Genomic DNA, 26,254 nt, shown 5'->3' on the forward strand with positions numbered 1-26,254 from the left:
CTATATTTTAACTCTTTTTTTAAAAATATTTTATTTAGTTATTTGCAATGAGAGAGAGAAAGAAATAAGAATGTGTGCACCAGGGTCTCTTGGCACTGCAAAAGAACTCCAGATGCACATACCAATTTGTGCATCTGGCTTTAAAAGTGCCCTGGGAAATCTAACCTGGGTTGTTAGGCTTTGCAGGCAAGTGCCTCAATTGCCGCACGGTCTCTCCAGTGTGTATATATTAACTCTTAATCCTGTTTACTAACTCTGGCTGTGGTTATTATTATTACTATTAACTATTACTAGTATTTGCATCTTCACTTTTATTCATAAGAAAATTCAGATACACTTTTACTAGCATTTTAAACTCATGACCATTCCACTTATCATACAAGTTTATTGTATTTTAGCCAAACATTTACTTTTGGAAATATCTTGAGCCTAGAGTACACAGTACAAAGCCCTGTGAAACACAGTGCCGATGAGCATCTTCCCTCGGTACACAGACGCCACAGTGCTGCCCTGAAGCACAGACCCATTGTTGGCATAGACTGTGCTCACTGTGGGCTTATCTGACAAAACATTCTGGATGCGTAGCACCTGTGGAAAGAAAAATGTCTTTAGTATGCTCTCTGAGCAAACAGCTATTTAGGGATGTTTTCTTTCCTAAGTAGTCCAAGACAAATGCAATTTGCAGAAATCAACAAGCTAAAATCTGTTTATCTGCAGTATTTGAGAATTTGAGAGTACTAATGCTCTCATAACATCTAGGTACTAAAATAGACTGATGACTTGACTTCAGCCAAATTCCCCTGTAGAGAACTTACACAGTTTTGATGGCTGAGACATCCCAGTAGAAGAAGTATACACCCAAAGAACACATGCCTAATTCTTGAGTACACAGTTGTTCCCCCATCTATGGGGAAGGTGTTGCCTTTGACTAAGCCTGTAGCATAAGGAGGGAATCCCAAGACAACATGGTAAAGGAACACTTGGCCAGTCAGCCAACATAACCTGGTAGCCAAGAAGCTGGCAACCATTGCAGTTGGCACTTAGCACCTCTGCAAAATGGCTGTGAAATAGAAGGCACATAACCTTGGAATTCCACCTGGCCAATCACCAGTGTTGTTCTTGATCATATTAATACACATGATAGCTTTGCCCATCAGTAAATACACAAGCACTCGGGTTTCCAAATAGTCTGCAGGAAGTTCATTCAAACCACGTGAGAAAAAAAAAAAAAAATCAAAGGAAAACAGTAAGAAACCCAAGAGTCATAAGCTGATATTGACCACATATTCTCTTAGGAGAATGAAGCTTTGAGTTATTTTGCTTGTTCTCTCTCACTTTGTTTCTTCATCTTAAGAAAAAATCCGGTGACTTGATGTCAGGTTTGCTACACAAAAATACTCAAGCCTGGATCTCATATAGAAAGTAAAGGGAACAAATAATTGTGAAGAAAGAGGTTTGACCTAAAGTAAATGTTCAGACTGGAAAATAGAGATGTGTCTGACCATTAAAATAGTTTGCAATTATTGTACAGGAAATGTGCATTTTTGGTAGGAAAGTTTCACCAATCATTTGCTGAGGTGGGGGCATATAGCTGAGTGAGGAGAAATTGCTTCCTAATGGAGCTGAGCCATCACGCTTCATGTTCTAGACTTGGGCTGGACTTGTTTGTTTCTTTTTATATTTTTTTGCAGCTCTTTTTAAGATACTGGGACTAACATGTGAATTTGAAAGACAATAATGAACTTAAAACCAGTGATATTCCTCAGCTCAAATAACCATACGCTTTACTTTACCTACTGGGTCAATAAGCAGAGTAGGCTTTGAACGTGTTTCTCAACTCCATAAACCTGTGCTCAACAGTTATTCCTTCCCTCAAAGCATCCCTTCTACTCTCATGAACAGAACTCTCAGGACAAGGCATATGCCAATAATTTGTACTGATAACTAAATTCAATTGACATGTTTTATCTTAAACTCAATGTCATTAAAATGCAATAATAGTTTTACTGTTACAGAAAATGTAATGGCGTATGTCATTGGCTTGTAAGATGCATATTTCATTTTAAAAATTGCATTTATTTATTTACTTCTTTGAGACAGAGAGGCAGAGAGAGAATGGGTGCATCAGGGTCTCTAGCCATTGCAAAAGAACTTCAGACACAATCACCACCTTGTGCATCTGGATTTACATGGGTTCTGGGGAATCAAACCTGGTTCCTTAGGCTACCCAGGCAAGTACCTTAACTGCTGAACCATCTCTCCAGCCTAAGATATGTATTTTAAATGACACAAATTTTTAATATTTTTTAGAGAGAGCAAAAGAGAGAGAGAAAATTGGCGCACCTGGGCCTCAGCCAATGAAATCAAATTCCAGATGCTTCTACCACCTAATGGGCATGTGTGATCTTGCATTTGCCTCACCTTTGTCCATCTGGCTAACATGAGATCTGGAGAGTAGAACTTCTGTCCTTAGGCTTCGCAGGCAAGCATCTTAACTACTAAGTCATGGAGATATTCTTTAGCACTATTATGTATATTATAACCTGCAAACAAAAATTCATTTAATTTTGAGACCATGGTTATTTAAACCCTTTTATTTAGGCTTTATGCTAGGTGATCTAAAAAAATCCATGGTTTCAAGTTGGACAGATTGCTCAGTGGTTAAAGTGCTTGCCTGCAGAACCTAATGACAGGAGTTTGATTCCCCAGTACCCACATAAAACCAGATACCCAAAACCACGCAAAGATCTGGAGGACTTTTGAAGCATCTGGAAGTACTGAAGCACATATTATGCTGTCTCTCCTTTATCTTTCTCTGCTTGCAAATAAATAAACAAAATTATTTTTTTCAAAAATCTTGGTTCCATACATGCCTCTCTCTTTGTTCTACTGCAGGATCTGCTCAGGATCTACCTTCTGGATGGAAATCTGGTAGCACAACATGGGAATGAATTTTCATGTTTTCCCAATACTCTCAATAGCATATCAAAAAGGCCCTTGCAACGTTGGGACACACTGTCTGTCACTGATGTGACATTGGACCCTGGTCAATGCTTCCATATGTAGTCTTTGTTTAGTTCTGGTACATCAGAAGTGACCCACATGAGTCCTCACACATTGTTGATTCTTGCAGCTTTCCTGTGAGCTCTGAGAAGCATCAGCACTTACTTCTGATCCTGGAGGGTCCTCAGGGTTATAAACCAGAAGCTTCATGCCATTAGGATGGCATCCTGCCAAAATATCTCCCGTGGCAGGGTCAACTGTCAAGTTATCCACTAAGGTGCCCAATTGCATCACCTTCCAAAAAGACATAGTAGTGAGGACATCATTATTTCTATTTTTTCCCTACTCCCCCCCACCCACATCTCCTGTCTAGCACAAGAAACTGGTATTTTTAGGAGCCCTGTGATTGCATGCTAAAAGTAAGTGTGCATGCAATCTTCTTGGCTTTGCTCTAAAATAGTCATGGTTCCTTCATTCAAGGCATGCACTCCTAGGTCAAGGGTGGGACTAATGTAGTGTGTGTGTGTGTGTGTGTGTGTGTGTGTGTGTGTGTGTGTGCGTGTGTGTGTGTGTGTGTGCGCGCACATGCATGCGCACACACACGTGCACATGTGTGATGTAGGACAGCTAGGGTACTCTTACCTTCAGTTCTGTTAAATTCCAGTTATCATGTCTCTCCATTATACGAATGTTCCTAGCTGTGACATCAGCTACATAGATGTACCTGTGAAGTATGATTTATATTTAAATAAGTAGTAATGAGATCTAGTGCTAACAATATTGAGAAAAGGTATAAAAATTCACACTAGTTTGAAGTACCACTATGATGCCTTTTTAAGACACTCTAAAATAAGATAATAGAATGAAATTGTTAGTATTATTGAAATGTTTGAAATGAGTAATGAATATGATGATAAAGAGACAATATGGGGGTCTAGCTGACATATATTCAATCTAATTACTTAGGAGTTACAATTTTCATTAAATTGAATGGAGGCAAAGATGGGCTCTTAAAAGACAAAAAGAAGGCCAGGTGTGGTGGTACATGTCTTTAATGACAGCACTCAGGAAGCAGAGGTAAGAGGATAGCTATGAGTTTGAGGCCAGCCTGGGACTACAGAGTAAGTGCCAGGTCAGCCTGGGCTAGAGTGAGACCCTACGACGAAAAAAACAAAAACAGACAAAAAGAGGCTATCCTTCAAAAATTGTGTGCTTGAGGTGACCATGAAGCTCAGAATCACACTTCTAAGACAGTAAGAACTCTTAGAGACATCTTCTATAAGAATTGTCTCTTCATTATCTCAAATTTTCACTTTAACATCCATGTTACTTCTCTCTTTTAAAAGCCTTCTATTCTTAAGCACTTATCAGGAATGTTTTCTTATAAATTTTCATACTGTTTAAAATCAGCCATCAGGGCTGGAGAGATGGCTTAGCAGTTAAGTGCTTGCCTGTGAAACCTAAGGACCCTGGTTCTATGCTCGATTCTCCAAGACCCATGTCAGCAAGATGCACAAGGGGGGCATGCATCTGGAGTTCATTTGCAGTGGCTAGAGGTCCTGGCACGCCGGTTCTCTCTCTCTCTCGCTCTCTCTGTCTCTCTCAAATAAATAAAAATAAAAACATTTTTTTTTTAAATCAGCCGTCAAATTATCTGTCATTAAGTCAGCAAGACTGGGCTGGAGAGATGGTTCAGCAGTCAAGGTGCTTGCTTGCAAAGCCTGAAAGCCAGAGTTCAACCACCCAGTGTCCACATAAAGCCAGATACACAAACTACACAGGCATCTAGCGTTTGTTTACAGTGTTAAGAGGCCCTGTTGCACCCATTCTCTGTCTCTGTCCCACTCTGTCTTTCTCTGTGTGCTTTCAAATAAATAAATATTTAAAAATAAATAAATGAATCAACAAGACCGAAAGCTACACTGCCACCTCCCTTTCTATCTAGTAAGAATTTGGGGTTAGTCTAACTTAGCATGAGTGGTAAAATGCCTTCTGGTTTCATAAGAGGCTTTTTAGCATGTTGGGAAACAATGCTTTAGAGTTATGTAAGAATTTAGAACCTTATTTTGTGAGTCTCCTTTCTATTAGAATCTGAAACTAGAGAACAAATGGTTTATTTCAGAGCACACATGTAATGTAAACTATAGCCAGACCTGAACCCTCCAGTTATTGATTCGGTTTAAACCTAAGGAAGGTAAGTAGCTCTTGAGAGAAGAGGTCTTTCAAAATAGCAAGGGTAAAGGACAGAAAAATTATGAAAGAGCATACTTTTGGTCTAGAGAGGTTGTGATCCCATTGGCAGAACTAAATCCTTTGGCCACTATTTTGACCTCTCTTGGGCTGTAGAAAAGAACGTAAGTCCAGTGAAGATCCAAGATCATCTCAAGAAATGACAGGAAAAAGTTGGTAAAATAGTGGTCTCTGGTGGCGTAGAAGTGTTCTGGTCCAACAACCACAATGTCATTCACACTAAAAAGAAAAAGAGAGAACCTCATAAGGTATTTGAATATCTTGATGATTGTTAAAGTCACTAATATTTACATATATCTGCATGTGTGTTAATTTTACAAAAGTAGACCTAGCTTACTATGGAACAAAGAATCTCTCAAAAAGCTCAGGTTTTGTATTGCCATGTGATTTATTTTCTTACTCTTTGCTTCTATAAAATTAAGAAAAATGAGATGAAGATTCTGTTACAGTTGTAGGAGCCTTTGTCCTCCTCCTCCATAATTAGACCTCTTCCTCTCACCAGTTTCATCTTGAAGGTCAGTATCGACACGTGACTGGCTTTGACCAATGAGTGATCCATTGTGCTTTCATAGTAACTTATTAATAAGCAATTTTTCTGACTATACACAACCGTGATCCTCTGACCCTAAGTGAGGACAATTCTTAACTGGATCCCTTAATTATCTACATATATCATGGACAAGAAAAAAAAAATGCTGTGGCTTTGAACCATGAGTTTTCTTTTAGAGAAAACATGAAGATCCTGCCATGATCATTTTCTTTTCTCTAAGTGGGTAGGAAAATGGGTGATATTGTTTGTTATATTCTTTAATATTATTAAAATTTTTAAAAAATGAAAGAAGCCTTATTTTTACAACCAGTAAAAGCAAAGAAGGCACTTCCACTTGGAAAGGAAAGTGAGTTGGAAAAAAGTATAAAGACTAAAAAATGTCTATAGCAAAAAAATGAAACTTTAGAAAAGGAAAATGTGAATGAATTGGGAAATGTTTTCAGGTTTTGATGTAAAATGGAGTTCCCAAGTTCACTGGGCTATTAGTCTTTCTTGAGTCAGAGTTCATTGTTCCTTCCCTACAAGATTTGTTTGCCTGACACAGTAAATTGCATCAAAGTCTTGCCTTAACACTTTACATTAAATTCACCCATAACTCTTTTCAGTAACACTGTTCTGTCTTTTATACTTGGTTGGTCAATGTGTATATTAAACCATCTCTAGAACTCTAGAGTTTATGATCTTATAGTCTCACCTCCCTGGTTCCAAAATCAAGTAGGAACAAGTTCAGCCAGTTCTGTGTGGTCTGATAGACTTCCTAGAGATGTAACTTCACTGGTGCTTGGCCTCACCTGTGGTGTGCTTCTGGCCTCCCACTGCAGGCTTCCTTGCTGCTGCTAAAGCGATACCGCCAGGCTTGACCTCTACATTATCAGGAACGTAAGAGTGGCAAGGTCCCTTGAGATATCTTTGGTTAGGGGAAATCAGGCAGATAGATAAACTCTCTTTCTTATCTTGATCATATGGTTGAGAAATGAGGCTTATGTTGTTTTGGAGTATAACTCCATGATGTCAAGCAGTTAATTGAGCTTACCTTTGTCTGGTTTGGTGAGGCATTTGCTATGACTCTCCCATGTATTTCTCAGGATTGCCATAACAAACTACCATCAACTGGATGACTTACAACAACAGACATTATTGTCCCACAGATCTATAGACTAAGTCTAAAATTGAGGTGTCGGCAGGGCCACGTCCCATCTGAGGTTCAGTGTGAAGATCTATCTTCTATGTTTCCAGCTTCTGGGAGCCCCAAGCATTCCTTGAACAGTAGGTGCCTCACTTTAAAGTCAATATCAATCTTTGAATGCTATTCCCTTGTGTATCCGTGGATCTTGTTATAAGAATATCAGCTGTAGTGGATTAAGAATGTAATACATTCTAGAAGGATTTCATTGGATGCATTAATTGCTTTAGCAATGACTCTATTTCCAAGTAATGTAATATTCTGAAGCATGTGGTGTAGGAATTTCAACATACATTTTTGTGGGCTATAAAATCCTCTTTTCTTTATTTCAGATTGGTCTCTAACTTCTGGGATGAAAGTTCCTAATAAAGTGGCCACATATCAAGTGAGGTCGTGCTTTCTAGGAATTCCTCATGGGAAGTTGTATGCTTTTCAATTTGATCCTTACAAGTTGCCAGTGAGATAAGTCAGGTCGGTGAGAGAATTCTTTTCTTCCTGAGCAAGTTGAAGCACAGATTTGTCCAGTTTCCCAGCAACCCTGTGGAAATCTATCATGGCCTCAAAACCCAACAGCATCCATTTGGGGGAAACATTCAATACCTTCAATATCAATTTTTTTCCAGCCCTCTGATCTTGTTGCCATCAAATTGTACATGGAGAAACTCACAGGGGATGTTGACAAAGAGAGCAATGCTGAACTGACTGCATTTTCTTCCTCTGTTCTTCTACACCATGGAAAAGTCAACCTCTACTATCTAGGAACTTGCTCCTAGGATTAAGGGTATGTTCCAAGAGAAAAACTTATTGTTATTCATTATAGATCTTGAGAGGGAGTCAGGTGGCTCTATTAGGCAGTTAGGGTGACTGAGCCCCTGAAAGTAAAGACATAAATGTCTGCTCTCTGCAATCTGTACTTGGTAGAGATCAAAGTGTGACCAGATTTCTTCTCTAGATCTGTTTTCCCACAAACAACATGGCCCCCTCCTGAGAGGGAAGTCTTCTTTCCAAGGATTTAATCCTAACATTGTGGTTAGTCAAGTTCAGCCCCCAGAACATGGCGTCATGACTGGCCTCTTCTCAGACAGTCCCTAGCCCAGACCAATCAGTTGTCTCTCTGGCTCACATGAGCTAGAATATTGGACCCACCACCATAAGGTTATAAATATGTTTACCAAGGAGGACAACCTTTCTTGGTGGCCCATTCATCACTTACAAACCTCCAGGTTCTGCTGGGTTTTCCTTCATCTCGGCCCAGTTGGGCTGAGATGAGGGGAGAACCTCCTGACCCCTACTTCCTACATGGGCTCTCTACCCTCTCTTGCCCTCCACATGGCAGGGGCTCTTTGTACTTTACTTTGTTTTTTCCTCTCTAACTCTTGCTTTACATTTCTTCCAAACCCGTCACATGGGCTTTCTGAGCACATGAGTGTATTCATTTTCCTTTCCTTGGTCTGCTCTTCCCTCACAAAATATAATAGTTTAGTAATTATCCTTCTCAGTTTTATCCAATTCTTTGGCTAGAGTAGAAACAAACCTAGGGCTTGGGGTTCAAGGGTGTTCCTAAACCCCAACACCCTATTTCACCTCGAGATAACTATCCACTAAAAACACCAATTTTCTGAATATAGTAAGACAGATATTCATCATTGCAACAGAGAGCCCTGCTTTGATTTCAGGTGCATCTCTTACATATTGGTTATGTCAATCACAAATTATGTGACTCAGGTAAGTATCATGGCCCATAGCTCCTCTCAGACTCAGTTTACTCACACTTATTACTAAAGGCTGTGTGAGAATTAAAGTAAATGAACATTTTGGCATACCTGACGTACAGTAAACATTTAATAGAAAGTATTTTTTATAAGTATCCACAGACTTTTTAAATCAAATTCCACTTTAACGAATTTGATAAAAAAGAAACAGCTCACCTGGAGGTTAGTCGTCACACTCAGTGGATTAGGCTCACAGAGAACACTCTACCAGGACGAGTAGAAAAGGAGTAGGTGTTTAAAGAGGGCACAATAGTGGGTATTGAGTTGCTGTGGTAAAGAGGATGGAATTAGAGCTGGGAAGCTAATTGAGCACCTTTATGGGATTAAAGTGCTTTCAGAAAGTTGGAAAACATAAGGATATTCAATACTGAGCACAGCAATTTCTAGTGTGGTGCTGGGCAGTGTCACCGTGGGAAGCTTTAGAAGGCTTTAGGAAAAAAAAGCTACAAAACAAAAGTTTAAGAAAGCCTGCTGAAGCAAAGAAAACAAAGCACACAGTGGAGGCAAACAATAAATAGAAATCCACAATACCTTAATTCCATACCTCTTGAGAAGTTCATGTTTTAGAGTTTTTAGGTGTTTGAGAGAACGTTGTTGTTCTTCAAATTTAAATATTTCCACAGTGGACTTCATGTGGGGATGATTCACAACATAAAGATACACCGTGCGGTCTAAATGGGGAAAAGGTATAATTTCCAAGTAGTTTACTTCTATTGCAACTGTTACCAGATTCGTTTTTAAACCTGGCCGCCCCCAAGGGTTTTAGTTCTGTCTTCTTTTGAGACGAATTCTTGCTATGCTGCTGAGGATTATCATGAATTATGGAGCTTGTCCTGAGGGTCTAGGACTATAAGCACCCATCACACAGCAAGGGTTTCCTTGGTCAATCTTGCATTTGGCCTTCACAGTCCATTTGACAGGTAATGAAGACTGAGAACTCAAGTTCCCTGAAAATTTTGCATCCACCTCAGATAAGGCTGAATGCACTACTGATAGATCTCCTACAGAGATGGAATGTTGCAGAATCAGAGCCATATAACCTCAGGCTACATGTAGCCCCTTAATAGCCATTTATTGCCCACCTCTGTGGCTGATCTAACATCTTGGTGACCAGCAGTTGATCAGGTATGATCCTTTTTGGAAGGTAAGAACAAATCCCCAGCTTCCACCAACCCAAGGGCTAAGAATGTTATCAGACAGCATCTGAAACCTATGGTAGAGATTTCCCTGCTTTGGTAGTTTGAATGGATGGCCCCCAATATATTCAGGATGTTATTAGTTTGTAACTTAGATGTGCAGCTACCTGGCTGGAGGAGGGTCACTGTGAGTAGATCCTAGAGTCCAGCCCTAAGGTGTAGGGCTGTATTTGGAATTCCAGTCTAAAGACATGCAAAGTGCTTGAGCTTTGCTTGGAGTTCCTGAAGTGTGCTTGCTTGCATATGCTGAGTGATGTGACTTTTGGGTTTTGGCTTGTGGCTCTTCTCTCTACTTGGTCCTGTGAAAGCAGGCCAGCTTCTTTTGCCATTATGGAACTTTCCCCACTTCATTAAATATCCCTTCCCCAGTAACTGTGCCTAGTTTGGAAGTTCATCCCGGCAATGTGAGGCTATCTACAACACCAGCTTTGCTATAACCCTCCTTGATTTATGACTATCTTTTGTTCTGTAAATATAAAACCTTCATAAAATTGTAAATACATTGGAACCTGGAATTTTGGGTACCTAATTCTGTGTTCTTGGGTCATGGTCACTCATATTTGGCTCCAGAACAAATTATCTCTTATCCCCTTTGAGGTAAGAACTGTCTTTTGTATCAACAAGACAAATGCTAGAATCCTCTATTTTTGAGTGGATTAAAGCTCAAAGCAATTTGACCTGATAGCAAGCCCCTGAGAAGAAAGTAAGGGCTTGTAGAATGTCCTCCACAGCCTCACCTGCATACTGCCTCCAACAGGAAGGTGTGAAATCACAATGGTAAGTAAAGACGATGTGATTTTACAACATGGTGCTTCAGTAAGTGAGAGAAAGCAAACACACCTTTACTGAGAGATGCTAGGGTGTGGATATAATTACTTTTCAAAGCAAGGTTTGATATGCAAATAAAAATTGTATATAAGCCTCCAGAGGAATGTTTAGCAGAGCAGTATGCAAGCATTCTAAAGGTACCATTTTTTGAAAAACATTGAACAAATCTGTGTTAATGTCAAACAAAAGAGATGAGAAATTATCTGATATAAAGATGTGGAAAAATAATCTCTACACAGTATTATTTTCTTTTTCTTTAATAATATTTTTATTTATTTGTAAGTGGAGAGAAAGAGTGGGGAAGAGAGAGAGAGAATGTGTGTATGGTTCCCCAGGATTGCTTGCCACTATAAACCAACTCCAGAGTGTGCATCTGGCTTTACATGAGAACTGAGGAATAGAATCCAGGGCAGTCAGGCTTTGTAACTAGGCACTTATAATCCTTGAACCATCTCCCCAGTTCCCCGTTCTTTTTTCTTCATTAAAATTAACCCCAAGAAATTTGTATTTAACAATATATGCTAACTCCAACACATACTTGAAAAACCAGAAAAGACATTTAGAAATAAATATGAATCTCAACTCTTGCATCTGGCCTTCCCTATTATTGTTAGTGCTGTTGGTGAAGTTTTACTACTCTCAATTTTCTACATACTTGAATAACCCACAAATATATAAAATTGAAATGAATTTGGAATTATAAACCAAGACCAAATCAAAAATAACATCAGAGGGGCTGGAGAGATGGTTAAGCAGTTAAGTCCTTGCCTGCAAAGCCTAATTACCCAGTACCCACATAAAGCCAGAGGCAGAAAATAGTGCATGCATCTGGAGTTTGCAGTGGCTGGGGGCCCTGGTATGCCCGTTCTCTTTATCTATCTATCTATCTATCTATCTATCTATCTATCTATCTATCTATCCATCCATCCATCCATCTATCATCTATCCATCCATCTATTTATCTTTCTCTGTCTCTGTGTGCAAACAAATAAATTTTTTAAAACCTTCAAAAAAACAACATCAGAAACTGTTGCTTTAAAGCACACATATATGCTTTGTTTTTATAATAGTTTTGGGGTATAATTCCCATGCCATTAAGTTCAGTCTTATAAAATATACAATTTAGTGAGTTTTAGTATATTCAAAAAACTGTGCCACAATCATTGCTATCTAACTCCAGGAATATGTTCATCATCCCAGAAAGAAATTGCACCCTATGAGCTGTTAATCCTCATTTTGTTCTTCCCCTCGGCCTCTGCCAACCATTAGTCTGACTTTTTGTCTTTATAAAGTTGCCAATCTGGAAATGTCATGTAAATTTTATTTATGTGACATTTTGTGACCAAATTCTTTCACTTAGCATAGTATTTGCAAGATGTATCTATATTGTAGTAGGCATTAGTACTACCTTGTTTTCATTGTGTAAACATGTGTTCCACGTTCCTGAGTCAATGGGCATGTGGGTCTTAGAAGCAGTGCTGCTATGAACATGTGTGTAGGAGTGGCCACACACCACAAAACAGAGTTTCTGCATCATGTTTGGCATTTTGAGGAGCTTCCAGACTGCTTTCTTAAGTGGCTGTACCATTTCACAATGTCACCACCAAGTACAATGGCCAGGTGTCTGCACACCCTTGTCTTCATTTGGTATTGACTATCTGTGTATTACATCATCTTTGTGGATGTAAAGAAGTAACTTATTTTGATTTGGTATAAATCACACAAATAACTGAGATTGTTGTGCATTTCTTACACATTCATTAGCTATTTTTATATTTTTTAGGAGAAATGTCTACTAACATACCTATCTATTTTTAACTTGGTTATTTCCTTTTTCGTGGTGAGTTGCAGGAATTATGCATATATTTTAGAGACAATCTCTTAGATGTATTATTTTGCAATTTTTTTCTGTGTGTACGTGCTTGTTCCTATGAGTGCATGTGTGTGTGTGTTTACATGTAAAGGCCAGGAGACCGAAGGAGTTAACTGAGAACAAGAAGGAAGTTGAATCAAGAGACCAAAGAATTCTCAGGCATACAAAGAGAATATGTGGACATGCTTGGTGGCATACCCCCTAAGTACATTCTTGTGTTGAACTTCCTGCACAGTTCTCAGAATGACTCCCTATGGCTTTATATTATAAGTAATATATAAAGTAGTGATTAGGCTCTCACACCGTTTTGCTCAGGGCACAGCTCCTGTCTTGCTTAAGGTATGGTTGCTTATGATTTTGCCTCACATACATGTTTTTGTTTGTCTTGATTCAAAATAAAAATCACCATGTCTCAGACCAAGACACTCGTCCAAGTGAGATTGAGTCCTCTGCTCAGGCTGGAATTGCACATCACTTCTGCGTCCATAGTTACTCTGGCTCCGAACTACCACAGGAGTCACTGTACACATCCATTGAGATAGGATCTCTCATTGGCCTGGGGCTCACCAATCAGGCTGCACTAGCAACCTCCAGGGATCTTCCTGTCTTTGCATCCCCAGTGCTGGGATTACAGGGACATCCTATCCTGCTAGAAATTTTTAATGTAGGTTCTGGTAATTGAACTCAGGTACTCAGAACTTCAAGGTAAGCTTTTTACTGATAAATCTATCTCCCTGGCCCTTATTTTATAAAGATTATTTGTCATTCTGAACTTTTTCATTTTCTTGATGGTATCTTTTTAGGAACAATAGCATGTTAATTTTCATGAGTCCAAGATATCTATTTTTCCCTTATGGTATACCTCTAAATATTACAAAATGATTTTCAAAGGATCTTTAGTTTCTATGTTAGATTTCTCAGAGTGGTACTCAAATGGGTTAAAAGAAAATGGATAGGGGCACAAGGCCACTTACGATTCCCAATGGTAGTCTTCCCTCTTTGGTGCAATGTTTAAAAATGTTATTACATGCACTTAAAATTTCACAAATTTTGCATACATTTCTATGGTAGAATAGCAGCTGCCCTTGTCCTTTAACCTGAATGTTGGTTGAGTAATAAGGGATGGATATCTTTTCTTTCCTTCATTGCGCCTTATGCTATATTATTCAGATTTTACCTTTGTCGATGAAAGTACTGATCCCATGTGGGTTAAATGATTGTTTGTCAAATCCATCACTGATCTCAAGTACTTGTGCCTTCGGGTTCTGCTCATTCAGATCCATCAGGAAGATTTTTCCTGGCTCATCTGGGGCAAATGTTGGCATGCCTGGATATTTTAATCCCTTTAAAAATAGAGAATAAGTCTGCATATTAAAATAATATTTTCATATGGAAGCTAAAATCTCAAAGCCAAACAACAATGCTCCAGGCTCTGTATTTCATTTCGATTTGGGGGATTTTTCACTCTGCCACCTATGGCCATTATCTGATCTGGGGGGTCACCACTGTCATCCACGTATTGGCTGTAGTACAGCAAGAGCCATGCTTGAATTGAGGAAGCATTTTTAATTTAGAAACACTTAAATCCAAGTTACACTGGAAGGGGCTGGGCTGCTTTTGTGTGAGACCCTTGGCCTGCCTGTGCCTTAGGTGCCTTTCCACAAAATGAGGAAGGTGAAATCTAGGACTGTTAGGATCCTTTCCAGTCCTGATATCCTATTATTTTCTTCCCTCAAAGCATCAAGAAAGGGAGGATGGCTTAACTTCTTCACTCTCACCCCCATCCTTATTACATTACACAGTCACAAAGAGTAGCATCCACCATATATTAGCAAAAGAGTACCACTATCAAAAGATAGATATATCTGACCTATTCTGTTCCTATAGGTTGTGTTTGCACATTCTGACATGAATCCTTTCTCCAATATATATATATGTATATTTTAAAGTTCATTACAGTACTTTGAACAGTGATCCTTTCTACCCATAGGACCAAATGTTTAGAAACTAGCCATTGGCTTCCCTGGGTGTCTGGATGTGTTGTGCCTTTGCTATATCCCAGTTCATTGTATTAGACAGCATGACCAGGTCATTCTATACCAAGTACAAACCAGTCTATTTCCTCCTTACATCTCTTCCCTATCATGTCTCAACAGCCTTCTGTCTTTTCCTGAACTCTGATCTCCATTTGTAGTTGATTTAAATTGTCTCCTTCTTGCTCTACCTTCTCTCCCTGCCACTTTCCTTATTTTTGCTCTTTTTTACATGCTTAAACTCATGCAACATATATATCTTGGTCCTTATATTACCCTTAACCTTGTAGTAGTCAATATACTATGGAAGTTTCTACCTACATCTTCAATTTTTTCCTGAAATTGTCCCCCTATGTCCAAATCTTGTGCCCCAGAATTGTCAGGAGAAGGCCTCATAAGCCACCAGAGAATCACTATTAATTTTAGTTCTCCTTGGTCAGCACACCTAGAGGATGGATTGGTAAGTCCCTGGCTCCCAGCTTCTGCTTCCAGATTAGTTTCTATAATCATAAAGTGAAGAGCATCCCTAAGGAAGCCACTACCTTTACTTCATAATCAAATGTTCTCCCCTTTGCCCTCATCGAGCTCTTAAAAAATGGCACATCTAAAAATCACATTAAAAACTCATGTTACAAATACATCATCCCAACTTTAGCTGGATACTCAATATTGTTCATTGGATTTTTTGTTCATTTTTGTAGTTAATCCATTGTTATTTCTCCAATTATGTGTACTAAATTGATGGAACTTTTCCAGAGTTCATACCTCATTCCTCTTCATCTGAATGGATAAGTTTACCTTATCTTTCTCTGGAAAGATCATGCCAATGAATGTGGATTTTCTATGTCTCCCTTCTTTCTCTTCTAGTAATTCTTTAGTTTTACCCATTTTCTTCCTTTCTCCTCTGTCCTTGAGAAAGAACTGTTGCTCTTCTTTCCCCCACTAATTCTTTCATCATGGTTTACTGTCACTTATTCTCTAGGACTTGTCTAGAAACTGTACCCCTCCCTCACTTATTACTTATCTCTCAGTAGTAGGTCTCCGTTGGCCTGAAAAAATTGTCCACATTTTAAATTCTTTGAAGCATATCTCCTCCTAACTTACTTCAAATACATCTTTATGTCTTTTTGTTTTACTGTCAGAAACATCACCCCATCTTGTTACCTGCTTTGCTCTACCTTAGTTTCCTGGGATCAGCTTTCTACAGCTACCAGTTTGTAAAACATCCCTGTGAAGATCTTGTCAACAATCTTCACACTATCCTTCTTGACAGCCTTTCTGTCTGCAGCCCTGGGGCTCTGGACATTGTAGTATGTCTCTTCTTTCATATCATATCAAAAGTACAGTTTTGCGATAGAAGTCATGCTTCTATTCTTGTCCCTTGGATTTTTCCTCCTCCTGTTCTCATTCATCCCTCCTCCCTTCTTGCTGTATGCAAGTCTTCATTCATAAAGCTTTAGGTATTTCCTCTGCACCAGTGATTTTCAAATGTGTATGTTTATCATAATCTGCTTCTGGTTCTCTAGCTTTCATTACCAAATTCCTCTTAAGGCTAGCCTCAAATAAATATTTCCAGCCAAAGCCAATGCCCTGCTCCATCCTGCCCTCACCAATCCTTCCGTTCACTGGCAACTGTTCTCAGATAATGGCCTTTCTACCAATACCAGGCCATGAAATCAGTCCTCAGGTCCACTCTTTGTCTACAACAACGCTGTTGCCAAGTCCATTGGCTCAAAAGATGGTAATGCTGAGGAGAACAAATGTAGTTCCATGCTTCCCTTACAAATGAGGAGAATGGAGTGCAGCAAGCACTTTCCTGGACCATTTACTGCACAGCCTTCATGTGCTATTCCATAAGGTAAAGAAAAGAAGCTATCTTAATGCAGAATTCTTCAAGATATGCCACGGCACCACAGGTACAGATGAGGACACTGTAAGCTTAGGGGAAAGACTGGATATTCTAGAAATGGAAAAGATTTGACAGAAACAAGAGTCAGGTGTTGCCAACAAACTTGGCCTGGATTAACAGTGGTAGTGACTGGAATGCTTCTGGTAAGTGCCCCAGTTTTCTGTTCAAGGCTGATAGGTTATAATTGGTGGCAGCAATCCCACTGGGTGCCAGTGATGCAGGTGATTCTACTCAGATCACTCTCCAATGTAAATAGCGACAGTCACCTGGATATTCAGGCTTTTCATTTTCCCCCAATACACTGCAGGCATGTGTGGACATCCACTGAAAGCCTCCGCAATCCTCATTCACTAGCATGTCTCAGTTTACATGCCAGCACCTGCACATGCCTAGTGGCATATTGGGTGCTGGCCAAGTCAATGAACATTGCAAAGTCCTGGATTCAAGGCACTTGACATTCCATAATGTAGTAACATGGACACATCAGTACAAGCTGGTATATAATAGCTTAAGTAAGGCTGGCAACAGTTTTAGGGCAGAGTGGCCTGAGGAATCTGAGTGCCTCTGCCGGGAGGCCACACAGAGAAACAAGAGTTAGCTGGCACTGAGTTAGGAAGAGAGTAATCCTGCAGGCAAAGAGAAGCTAGCCAAGTCCCAAGGCAGGGGAGAACACATCCTTCTTGGCACCTCTGAAAGACTAAAAATATCTGTTTGCATAGAATTGCAAACAAACACCATCTAACAGGAAAACAGTGAAAAGAGAGACCAAGGGGAACACGATACTGAATGCAGAAAGCTTAGAAATAAAAGGAGACATGCCGTGACTCTGAGAATGAGTGGTCTGCTACTTTACAACAGAGACTCATTATTCAGAAAGTAATGTTGACATCTCTCATGCAATACTTGTGATGAAAATGTTTTCTTCCTGTTTGGCAATAATTCTCATGAAAATAGAGAAAATGGCATGCAGCGGGAATGACAAATGCTGTTATTTCCTAATAAAAAAAGACATCTCCTAACTATAGAATAATCACTTTTGAAGGTCTATTTGGCATTGCACTGAAAATCTAACTTGACAATAGAAAATTGGGGTCAAAAAAGGAAAAGCTTTTTTTAGGTAGTTTTGTTTTATCTTTGATTTTGGAGGAAAAGTAAAGAAATAAAATTCTCCTACTCACTATTTAAAATATAAATATAAAATCACTGGTCTCTACTATGCATATGTAAGGATTTGGAAATTCTTGCAGTTGGTATAGGTGTCTCATTTTCACCAAAACCATTTATTCTTAAAATTCATAGCTGGGCATGGTGGTACACCTTTTAATCTCAGCACCTGGGAAGAAGAGATAGTAGGAGCATCATGAGTTCAAGGCCACACTGAGACTACATAATGAATTCCATGTCAGCCTGGGCTCCAGCAAGACCCTACCTCAACAAAAAAAAATAAAATTCATCTTATTTAATGGTACTTTAATAGCCAAAAAATAGAATATTACACATGCAATTCTATCAATGAGAAAAAATCATTCACATTAAAAATATAGAAAATCTGGGCTAGAGAGATGGCTCAGCAGCTAAGGCACTTGCTGTGAAGCTGAAGAACCCTGGTTCAATTCCCCAATACCCATATAAGCCAAATGCACAAGGTGGTTCATGCATCTAGAGTTCATTTGCAGTGGCTAAAGGCCCTGAAGCACCCATTCTCTATCTCTCTCTCTGCCTCTCCCTGTCTCAAATAAATAAAATGTTTTAAAATATAGACAATCTAATTGTTTAAAATTGGACTAGTTCGGGTTAGAGTTCATGACTAACATGTATCAGCCCTCAGTTCAGTACTCAGAACCAGAAAAATAGAAAAAAATCTTGGTGTCTTTTCCAATGTGCAACTGACTTAACAAATGCATGACAACTGTCAACATTTTACCAATACACTATTCTTTTGTCTATTGATTTTCAGTCCTTGGTGTAGCTTCCTGATAATTTAAAACTCATTAAGAGGGCACTGAAAACAAAATGCAGCCTTTCTCTACTCTTTGAAAGACATGGAAGGAATAGCAGGGAGTCCAGAGGGGAATGTGCTCGGAGGTTGTGCATCAGGTAATGTGGCTCACACCTAGCTTGTCAACATTTGTAGAACTCCATACACAGGCAGTTGTGCCAAATCCTACTTAGTGAGAGGATAAATACTAGAGTCTGAGACACCGCCCCCCCCCACACACACTTAGGATAATGATGGCAATGGATAGCAACAGAGCACACCACACACCTGGAGACCTGCTGGGGAAACAAATGGACATGAATACACACTTATTGAGACTAGTGAGCATGTAACTGACCACAGGGAGCTGCCCACATGAAGCAGGTGGAGCTGGGCACTCCTGTGGTGTTCTAATGAGACTTCCAGACTTCTGGTGGGCTTTTGTAGTCGATTAGTCTACCCAGAGGTGGGAAGAGGACGTAGGGGTCCATCTGGCAGCCTTAGCTGGCAACATTACTGTACTGTCTATACAGCTATTGATGTGATCATCAGAGAGGCATGGAAAATACTCACACTGGAGATAAAAGCCAGCCCACTAGGAAGTATATCAATATCTTCAGAGCCATTTTCTACAAAAACAAAAAAATCAGAAATATGCATAAATGAAGACTTAAAAAATAAATCCAACATTCCAAACTTTGAATGTCTTTTGGAAACCCCATTGACGTTTTCAACTACTTCCTTGGGAAAGAATATTAATTTTCAAGAATCCCTGAGGTATAACTACTCTGTAAGAGCAATCAAGTCAGACTCCCCACATACTAAATTTTGTTCTCAGAACTCCACTTTCTGGAGAAAAAGATAAGACACTTTAAGATAAATTCATATCCTAGATTTATCTTTAAATAATAATGCTCAGGGTATGTCCTGTGAAAATTCAGAATTATTCCCCATAGAAGACTCATCTATACACTGTGATAAAATTCAGGTTGTCATTGTGAAGCTGGCTTACAAACCTCTCTGCCAAGTATTTCTCATCACCCAACTTGTTGAGGCCTAAAAAATAATCTATTATTATACAATCTACTTGGAAATTTTTGAGTAATAGTTCTGTGAGATAAAGGCATTCAATCTTGGCATGGGTTGTTGAGTATAATGAATCTGAAAGAATTAAATTCCATCCTCATCTCAGTGTGAACTGGTCTTGAATATTTTTCTTTGAAAGGAGGCATACATACATAAACTTTGGTTACAAACAGAGTGAAAACAGGGTTGGCATAGCTTCTAGTAGGGAGATACATCCACATTAATACCTGGGCCCTAAAGAATAGGACTGATTCTGAAGTCAGTAGTTATCTAGTATGGCAGACTATAGTCTAAAACTATCAGAATAAACATGAACCACAGCTACATGATTTTCTTTTTTTTTTATTTTAATTTTACTTTTGAGAGAGAGAGAGGGAAAGAAGTACACAGAGAAAAAGAGAGAATAGGCACACCAGGGCCTCTAGCCACTGTAAATGAACTCTAGACATATGCACCACCTTGTACATGCAGCTTACATGGGTACTGGGGAATCGAACCAGGGTTCATAGACTTTGCAGGCAAGCACCTTAACCACTAAAAAATCTCTCTAGCCCTACATGCTTTTCTTAAGAAAAGCTATTCATACTTGCCCATTGAGAGGTAAGGTTGAGCCATTACCTTTAAGTGTGGACCTTTGTAACTGTCTTCATAGATATAATGAGTCCAATGTAATGCCATGTGACATCCAAGGCTAAATGCCACAGCCAAAGCTGCTTGTTGTGTGCACATTTTCTTTCCCTCCCTCCCTCCCTTCCTCCATGCTTCTCTCCTTTCCTCTACCCTCTCCTCTTTCAAGCATATACCAGCAGAGTACTGGAATGAAAAGGCATGCTATTCCAAAGCTATGAGCAAGCTGAGACTGTAGAGATCACACAAGTTGGAGATAAAAGCTAAAGAAGCCCAGCTGGCTAGATACTAGCTTTTGAGTCACCTTTGTTGATGCCTATCAGATTATTCCCAATGAGCCATGCAAAGTTGTAGTTATAAGAAAAATAATTGGGTTTTGCTGTTTGCTTATGTGTTTCAGACAGGGGTCTCCCTAGATTGCCCAGATCTTCCTGCCTCATCCTCCAGAATGCTGGGATCAACAGGTATGTGTCACCATATCTAGTTTTGTTGCTATTTTAAATCAGTGAGTCTGGGGTGGTCTGTTGTACCGCTACAGTAATTGAATCACAAGGGAAAAAATGATTTACCTCGGGAAATGGGTTTCTACTGGGGGAGCATAGGAGAGGGTATAGAACAAAGCCAAAGAAAATGTAAAGTTGAATCAATTGAAGATTGGCAAAGAAACAAGAGAACACCCCACCCACCGTCTGTCCCTTCCTGCTTCTCTCAGCCGAGCAGCCAACACCGCAGGCCTGGGCCTTCTACCTCCACCCAGCTGTTCTTGGCTCTCTGATCTCTACATCAAGCTGCTATTCACCCAAGTTCTGATGTCCGTGATCACCTGCAAGCTGAATGTTTATGTTTGTTTTCCCCTTATTTCTCATACTCAACAGGTTCTGAAATGATGTGCACACTTCTCCCTTTTATCTCCTCCACTTTCTATCTTTCAATGTCCCAGGTACCTAAAGGTGTAGACTTGATACTTTCTTTGGTATGCCCCTTTTCTTTCATCCCCGTCTCCACTCATCACCAGTCATGCTAATGCTAGACTTCCTTTTGGGTTTCTACAGTAGCTTCCCAACAGTTTAACTTTACTGCTCTACACCCATTCTCAGCATTAGTGAAGTTGTTATTCCCACGTCAGGCCTTGCAGAGACTTATTGGAACTAGCAGCATTGCTCCCATGTCCATTTATCTAGATCCAAAGCCCTTCCCACTTGAGCTCCCGTCTCAGTTCCACCGGACCCTCAGCTTAGAGGTGGCTTGATTGCCTATGCTGGCTTCCATCCCTGGTAACATAACCAAAACAAAAATCTCCTCCCCTCCCCTTCTCCCTCCTTCCCTCCCCCCCCCCCAACAACATAAAACAAACATACAACAAAAACCTCTCTGGTCTTGAAGGAAACTAATGAGCATTTCCCTCCAGCTGTTACTGCCTGTTGCTCTACTGTCCTCCTTCAGTAGCCCTCCATTGCTTCCTAAAATGTCCTGTCACCAAATAGTTTGGTCTTATGAATACTATCTTCTTAGCTATCCTTATTTACATATTTAGACTGCCTTCTTTTTGTCAGCATACATTTAGAAATTCTGTAGCTGATTGCGTTTTCTGTTGCCATAATACTTTTCTGGAGCTTGCGTAATAAAAACAAATGTGTTGTCAGTAGATAAGGCAGTCAGTGTTACACAACAGGGAGGGCAAGGCACAGGAGACAGCCATCCTGCTCCGTAGCCTAGGTCTAGCTCTGGACCTGTGTGTCAGCCTCCCACCTGCAGAGCACAGACAGCCGTACCGACCTCACTGATCCCTGGTGAGGACAATGCAGTGCGCGCCAAGGAGCCAGTGGAACACTTAGTGCCTTTGACAGAACTGCTTCATTTTAGATATTCGTTGGTATAGACCTATTGACAAGTGGCCTATGATCACCCAGTGCTTTAAACACAAAAATGTAAGCACTCGAACAGTCATGAGAAGCAGCACGGCATTTTCTCTTGTCCGTTCTAAGCCAGCTTCCAAATATTAAAATATTTGGATAATCAGAACACGGACCTGTGGCTTATAATATGAACACTGGTTTTAGATTCCTGAATTTAACTGACTTCTATAATTTGAGATTGGACTAGATCTTAGGCATCCTCTATTGACATACCTCTGAGCTAGTTGGCGGACTCATATCTTTTAAGAGAGACACGTGCATGCAGTGAATATGAATATCACCTCCTTTCAAGACAGTAAACAAGTAGGCAAATGTCACATTTCCTTATTTTTTGTGTCTAATTAAATCTCATCCTGGTCCCCATTCTGTGAGCTGATGGAAACCTAATATGAGTCATTACTGTGTCTCATACTAGAGCTCTGACTTTCATTGGAGGGTCTTAAAGTCAAGCAAGAATTTTAATTATTCCCTGCCAAACCTCTGAGGCCCCTTTCAGTTTTGCCAATTCTATGACTTCCATGCCAGGCATAAGATCTGTTTAGACTGCTACACATAGGACACAAAATACAACCTCCTTGAAGACGGTTTGTGACATTCCTTCTGCCATCTTTTTCCTTACCAGAATTCTGTGAAGCAGTGGGGCAGATGCCCTGTTAATCTAAGAAATCCATATATCCTCACCCTCTCCTAGCAGACCCCCTTGAAGGCTCAGGGAGGGAGCTGTCTTCATTCCTTCTGCTCCCTACGTGGCAGCACAAACCACTTCTAAGCCTGGGGAGCAGAGTTGCGGGTTTGGCTCAGCTGATACAGTGCTTGCTTCTCATGCTTGAAGCTCTGGGTTCAATCTCCAGTGCTATATAATCTGGCTGTGGTGGTACACATGATAGGTAGAGACACGATGCTCACAAGTTCAAGGCCATGCTTGTGTTTGAGGTTAGCCCTAACTGCATAAGAAACTGTCTCAGGGAAAAAAAAGAAAAAGAAAAAGAAAAAGAAAAAAAAGACTAAGGAACAAAACAGGTTATTCTTTTGTGGAAGTTGTGAGGGTGTTAAGAAAGGGGTAGAAAAAGGCTGATTTTCTGGGAGTTTTTTTTGAAGTGGAAATAGCAAGAAAAATGAAGTATAAATTCATATCACAAAATAAGTTGTCTTGTCACATACCAATAAAAAAGTTGCAGTCCTTGGCCCTAGGGATTTTACAATCTGATAATGGAAAAGAACACCAGCTTCGAAATAAACCACGTGTGATGGTCGTTGGGAGGGACTTGGTTTCTCAGTGCTGTGAGAGTGCAGAGGAAAGAGATGAAATTTGCAGCTGACTTCAGAGAGACTTGGTGGAGAGAATGTCATAAGCAAAGGTGAGAAAGTGATAGAAAGACATTCCCAGGACAGTGAGCAGAATCTAGCTGCATTTTCATTTATTTTCTAGTGGTAGCAAGTGTCACAAAAAATGGGAGGTTTGGAACCCAGGTAAACATTGCTGCAGTGCCCAGTAGGGGCAGTTAGCCTGCGGGGGACAGAGGAGACGGCTGCTTACTACGGGTCTCCTGTGGAAGCAGGAGGGAGCAAAGGGGAAACCAGTGGTCCCTGGGTTTTTGAACTAAGAGTTGGCTGTGGGTGAGGGAAATGTTAATGAAATGAGAGAGATGTCAGTCAATATGAGTCTCAGAAAAGCTGGCCTTCCAGGGGTGGTTTGAAAGGCTGGTGAGCTGCTGGTGGGGTTTAATGTCTTTAAAGCACTAGGCTGTGAGATTCTTGAGAGCAAATGCAAAGTCCAATTCCTCTTTGCTGCTTGCTGGCAAATGTTGAAGGAAATAACACTTAAAGCTAAAAATGTTGTCAAGAAATATAGGAGAGAAAAGGAAGGAGAGAGGGAGGGAGAAAGAAAGAGAGTACAAGACAGAGAAGAAAGTGCATAACCAAAACGTTGTCAATGACATTTATCAGATGATAGTGACATACGCTCAGCCTTAGGAGCCCCTTGGGGACCTTGCTCAGGGTAGTCTGGGTAAAGTGAATAGACAGAAGCCACACCAGGAAGGCCTACAAAATAACAAGGATTACATCATTTGGCAGACTCACCGAGGTGGATGTTGACTAAGAAATTGTGCTTCAACTGGAGAGATGGCTTAGTAGTGAGGGTGCTAGCCTGCAAAGCCTAAGGACCCAAGTTTAATTCCCCAGGACCCATGTAAGCCAGATTCACAAGGTTGTACATGTGCCCGGAGTTCATTGGCAGTGGCTAGGGGCACTGATGCGCCTGTTCTCTCTCTGTGTCCCTCAAATATAAATAAAATAAATAAAATATTTTAAAAAGAGAAATTGTGCTGGCCCTTTGTGGTAGTCAAATACATACCGAGTCCCTCAATAAGGTGGCAAGTCTGGGGCTCTACAGACTCCACTTCTCGAGATGAAGTAATTTTTCCACTGCAGAAGATAAAGATCAACATGGAGAAACCAGCGTGAAAGTCAAAGTGCTGCTTCTAAAAACAATGTCTGGCAACCTTTAATCACTTTCATATTGGCTAACTCTCATTACCCTAATTCATGGATAGCATCACAAATTAGTTGGCAGTTCCTCATATTTATATTATGAATTTACTGTGGACATTATATGAGTACTACACCTATATGAGCTAACTTCAGTTAATAATATGAGTAGTTAGTTGATCAGGATCACTCATTTAATACACACAATAGTAGTTTCATTTTCTAAAGAGTTTTCTACCATAAATCTGTACTTTCTTCCTTTTATATCCTAGTCTAGCCTTCTGATTCTCCTCTCAAAAATAACTAAAATAAACTAACAGAAAAACTATTCCCACATTTCAGTCACACCTCCAAAGGGCTATCCCTGTAGCTTTTGCTTTTTCTTGATTTTTAGTCATATGATGACTTATTTTGCAAATATGTAAGTTCATGGAACTGACCACCACTTAAGCCATTGGTCAAATTATTTTGCAATATACTAGTCTTATTTACACAATGTGACATTTTTCTAAATAGTAGATATAATTTAAATTTTTTATTAAGCTATATTTAAGAAGAAACTATGCACAGGTTTATCTTTCAGTCTCTCACAAAAAAAATATATCTTTCAGAGTTAGGCTTGTAGCTCAGTGACTTGCCTGCCTAACTGTTCCAGATTGAGTGTGGAGGGGGACCTTAAACTTCCTTTGTTATTATTATTCAACAATTTTGTCCCTAGCTCTGGAAGCAAATACAGCAATAAACAGTTTTAAGCTGGCCTAGAATTTGCCCACAGGCATCATGGATCTGAACAAGTTGTAGTGGTGAATCTTGGAGACCAGCTTCTCCTTAGAGAAAGAAGGAAAACAACCTGGAGGTAAGGGGGGGTGGGGGAGGAAGCCTTAGACCCACCCACCCAGGAATGGAAGACACCTTCTCCAAAAGTGTTTTCTAGCCCTACCAACTTTGTCTGAAACAGCCCCCACCCCCACCCAACCCAGGGCTGTCACACCTACTTCAAAAGGTCACATCCTCCCACAGGCCAGCTCCACCTGTGAACTTCAGCTCATTTCCCTGTTGTGTGCCTGTAACCCCAGTACTTGGAAGGTTAGCCTGGCATAGACAAAGTCCAAATCCACCATAAACACCCAGCTGCGAGCGTGGCCTCTCCCAGGCCAAGAGCAGCTCTTCCAAAGGACTCTGAGCTCTCAAGAGGGGAATGTAGACAGAGACCTGGACAGGGCAGGGGACTTTCAGAAAACAGACGGGCATTCGTCCCTGTCCTTGCCTTCCTCCAAAGACGTCTCCATTTCTTTATGGGTGATAGTCTGGGTGGAGCTCGCGGGGTGGGAATGAGGAGTGAGGTTACAAAGCGGCTCCCTCCCTCTTGCCAGGAAAGTGACAGCGCAATCCTTGGACCAGAAGAGAAAGAGAGCCCCGCGGAAGACGCTCCCACGGAGATGCCCACTCACCTGAAAGCCAGCAACCTCTCCCCGATTAAGGCCAGAGTGGCCCCCAGCACCGTCAGCACCACCAGCTTCCCCATGGTGTGGGGCGCCTGTTACTCCCTGGGTACGCAGC

The 26,254-nt window shown here is 40.3% G+C and overlaps 1 protein-coding gene across 1 annotated transcript; it reads right to left on the reverse strand.

Annotated features, from left to right (window-relative positions):
• Positions 1-365: 365 nt before the first annotated feature.
• Positions 366-26,254, reverse strand: Pon3 (paraoxonase 3). Its single transcript, XM_004656208.2, has 9 exons — positions 26,146-26,254; positions 24,561-24,631; positions 19,149-19,204; positions 13,833-13,998; positions 9,303-9,429; positions 5,272-5,472; positions 3,646-3,727; positions 3,169-3,297; positions 366-588 (listed from the first exon to the last, which is right to left on the reverse strand). Exons 1-9 carry the CDS (start codon positions 26,217-26,219, stop codon positions 430-432), a joined length of 1,065 nt encoding a protein of 354 aa, XP_004656265.1. The 5' UTR covers positions 26,220-26,254; the 3' UTR covers positions 366-429.

This window comes from Jaculus jaculus, chromosome 10 (assembly GCF_020740685.1).
Source record: "Jaculus jaculus isolate mJacJac1 chromosome 10, mJacJac1.mat.Y.cur, whole genome shotgun sequence".
Classification (NCBI taxonomy): domain Eukaryota; kingdom Metazoa; phylum Chordata; class Mammalia; order Rodentia; family Dipodidae; genus Jaculus; species Jaculus jaculus.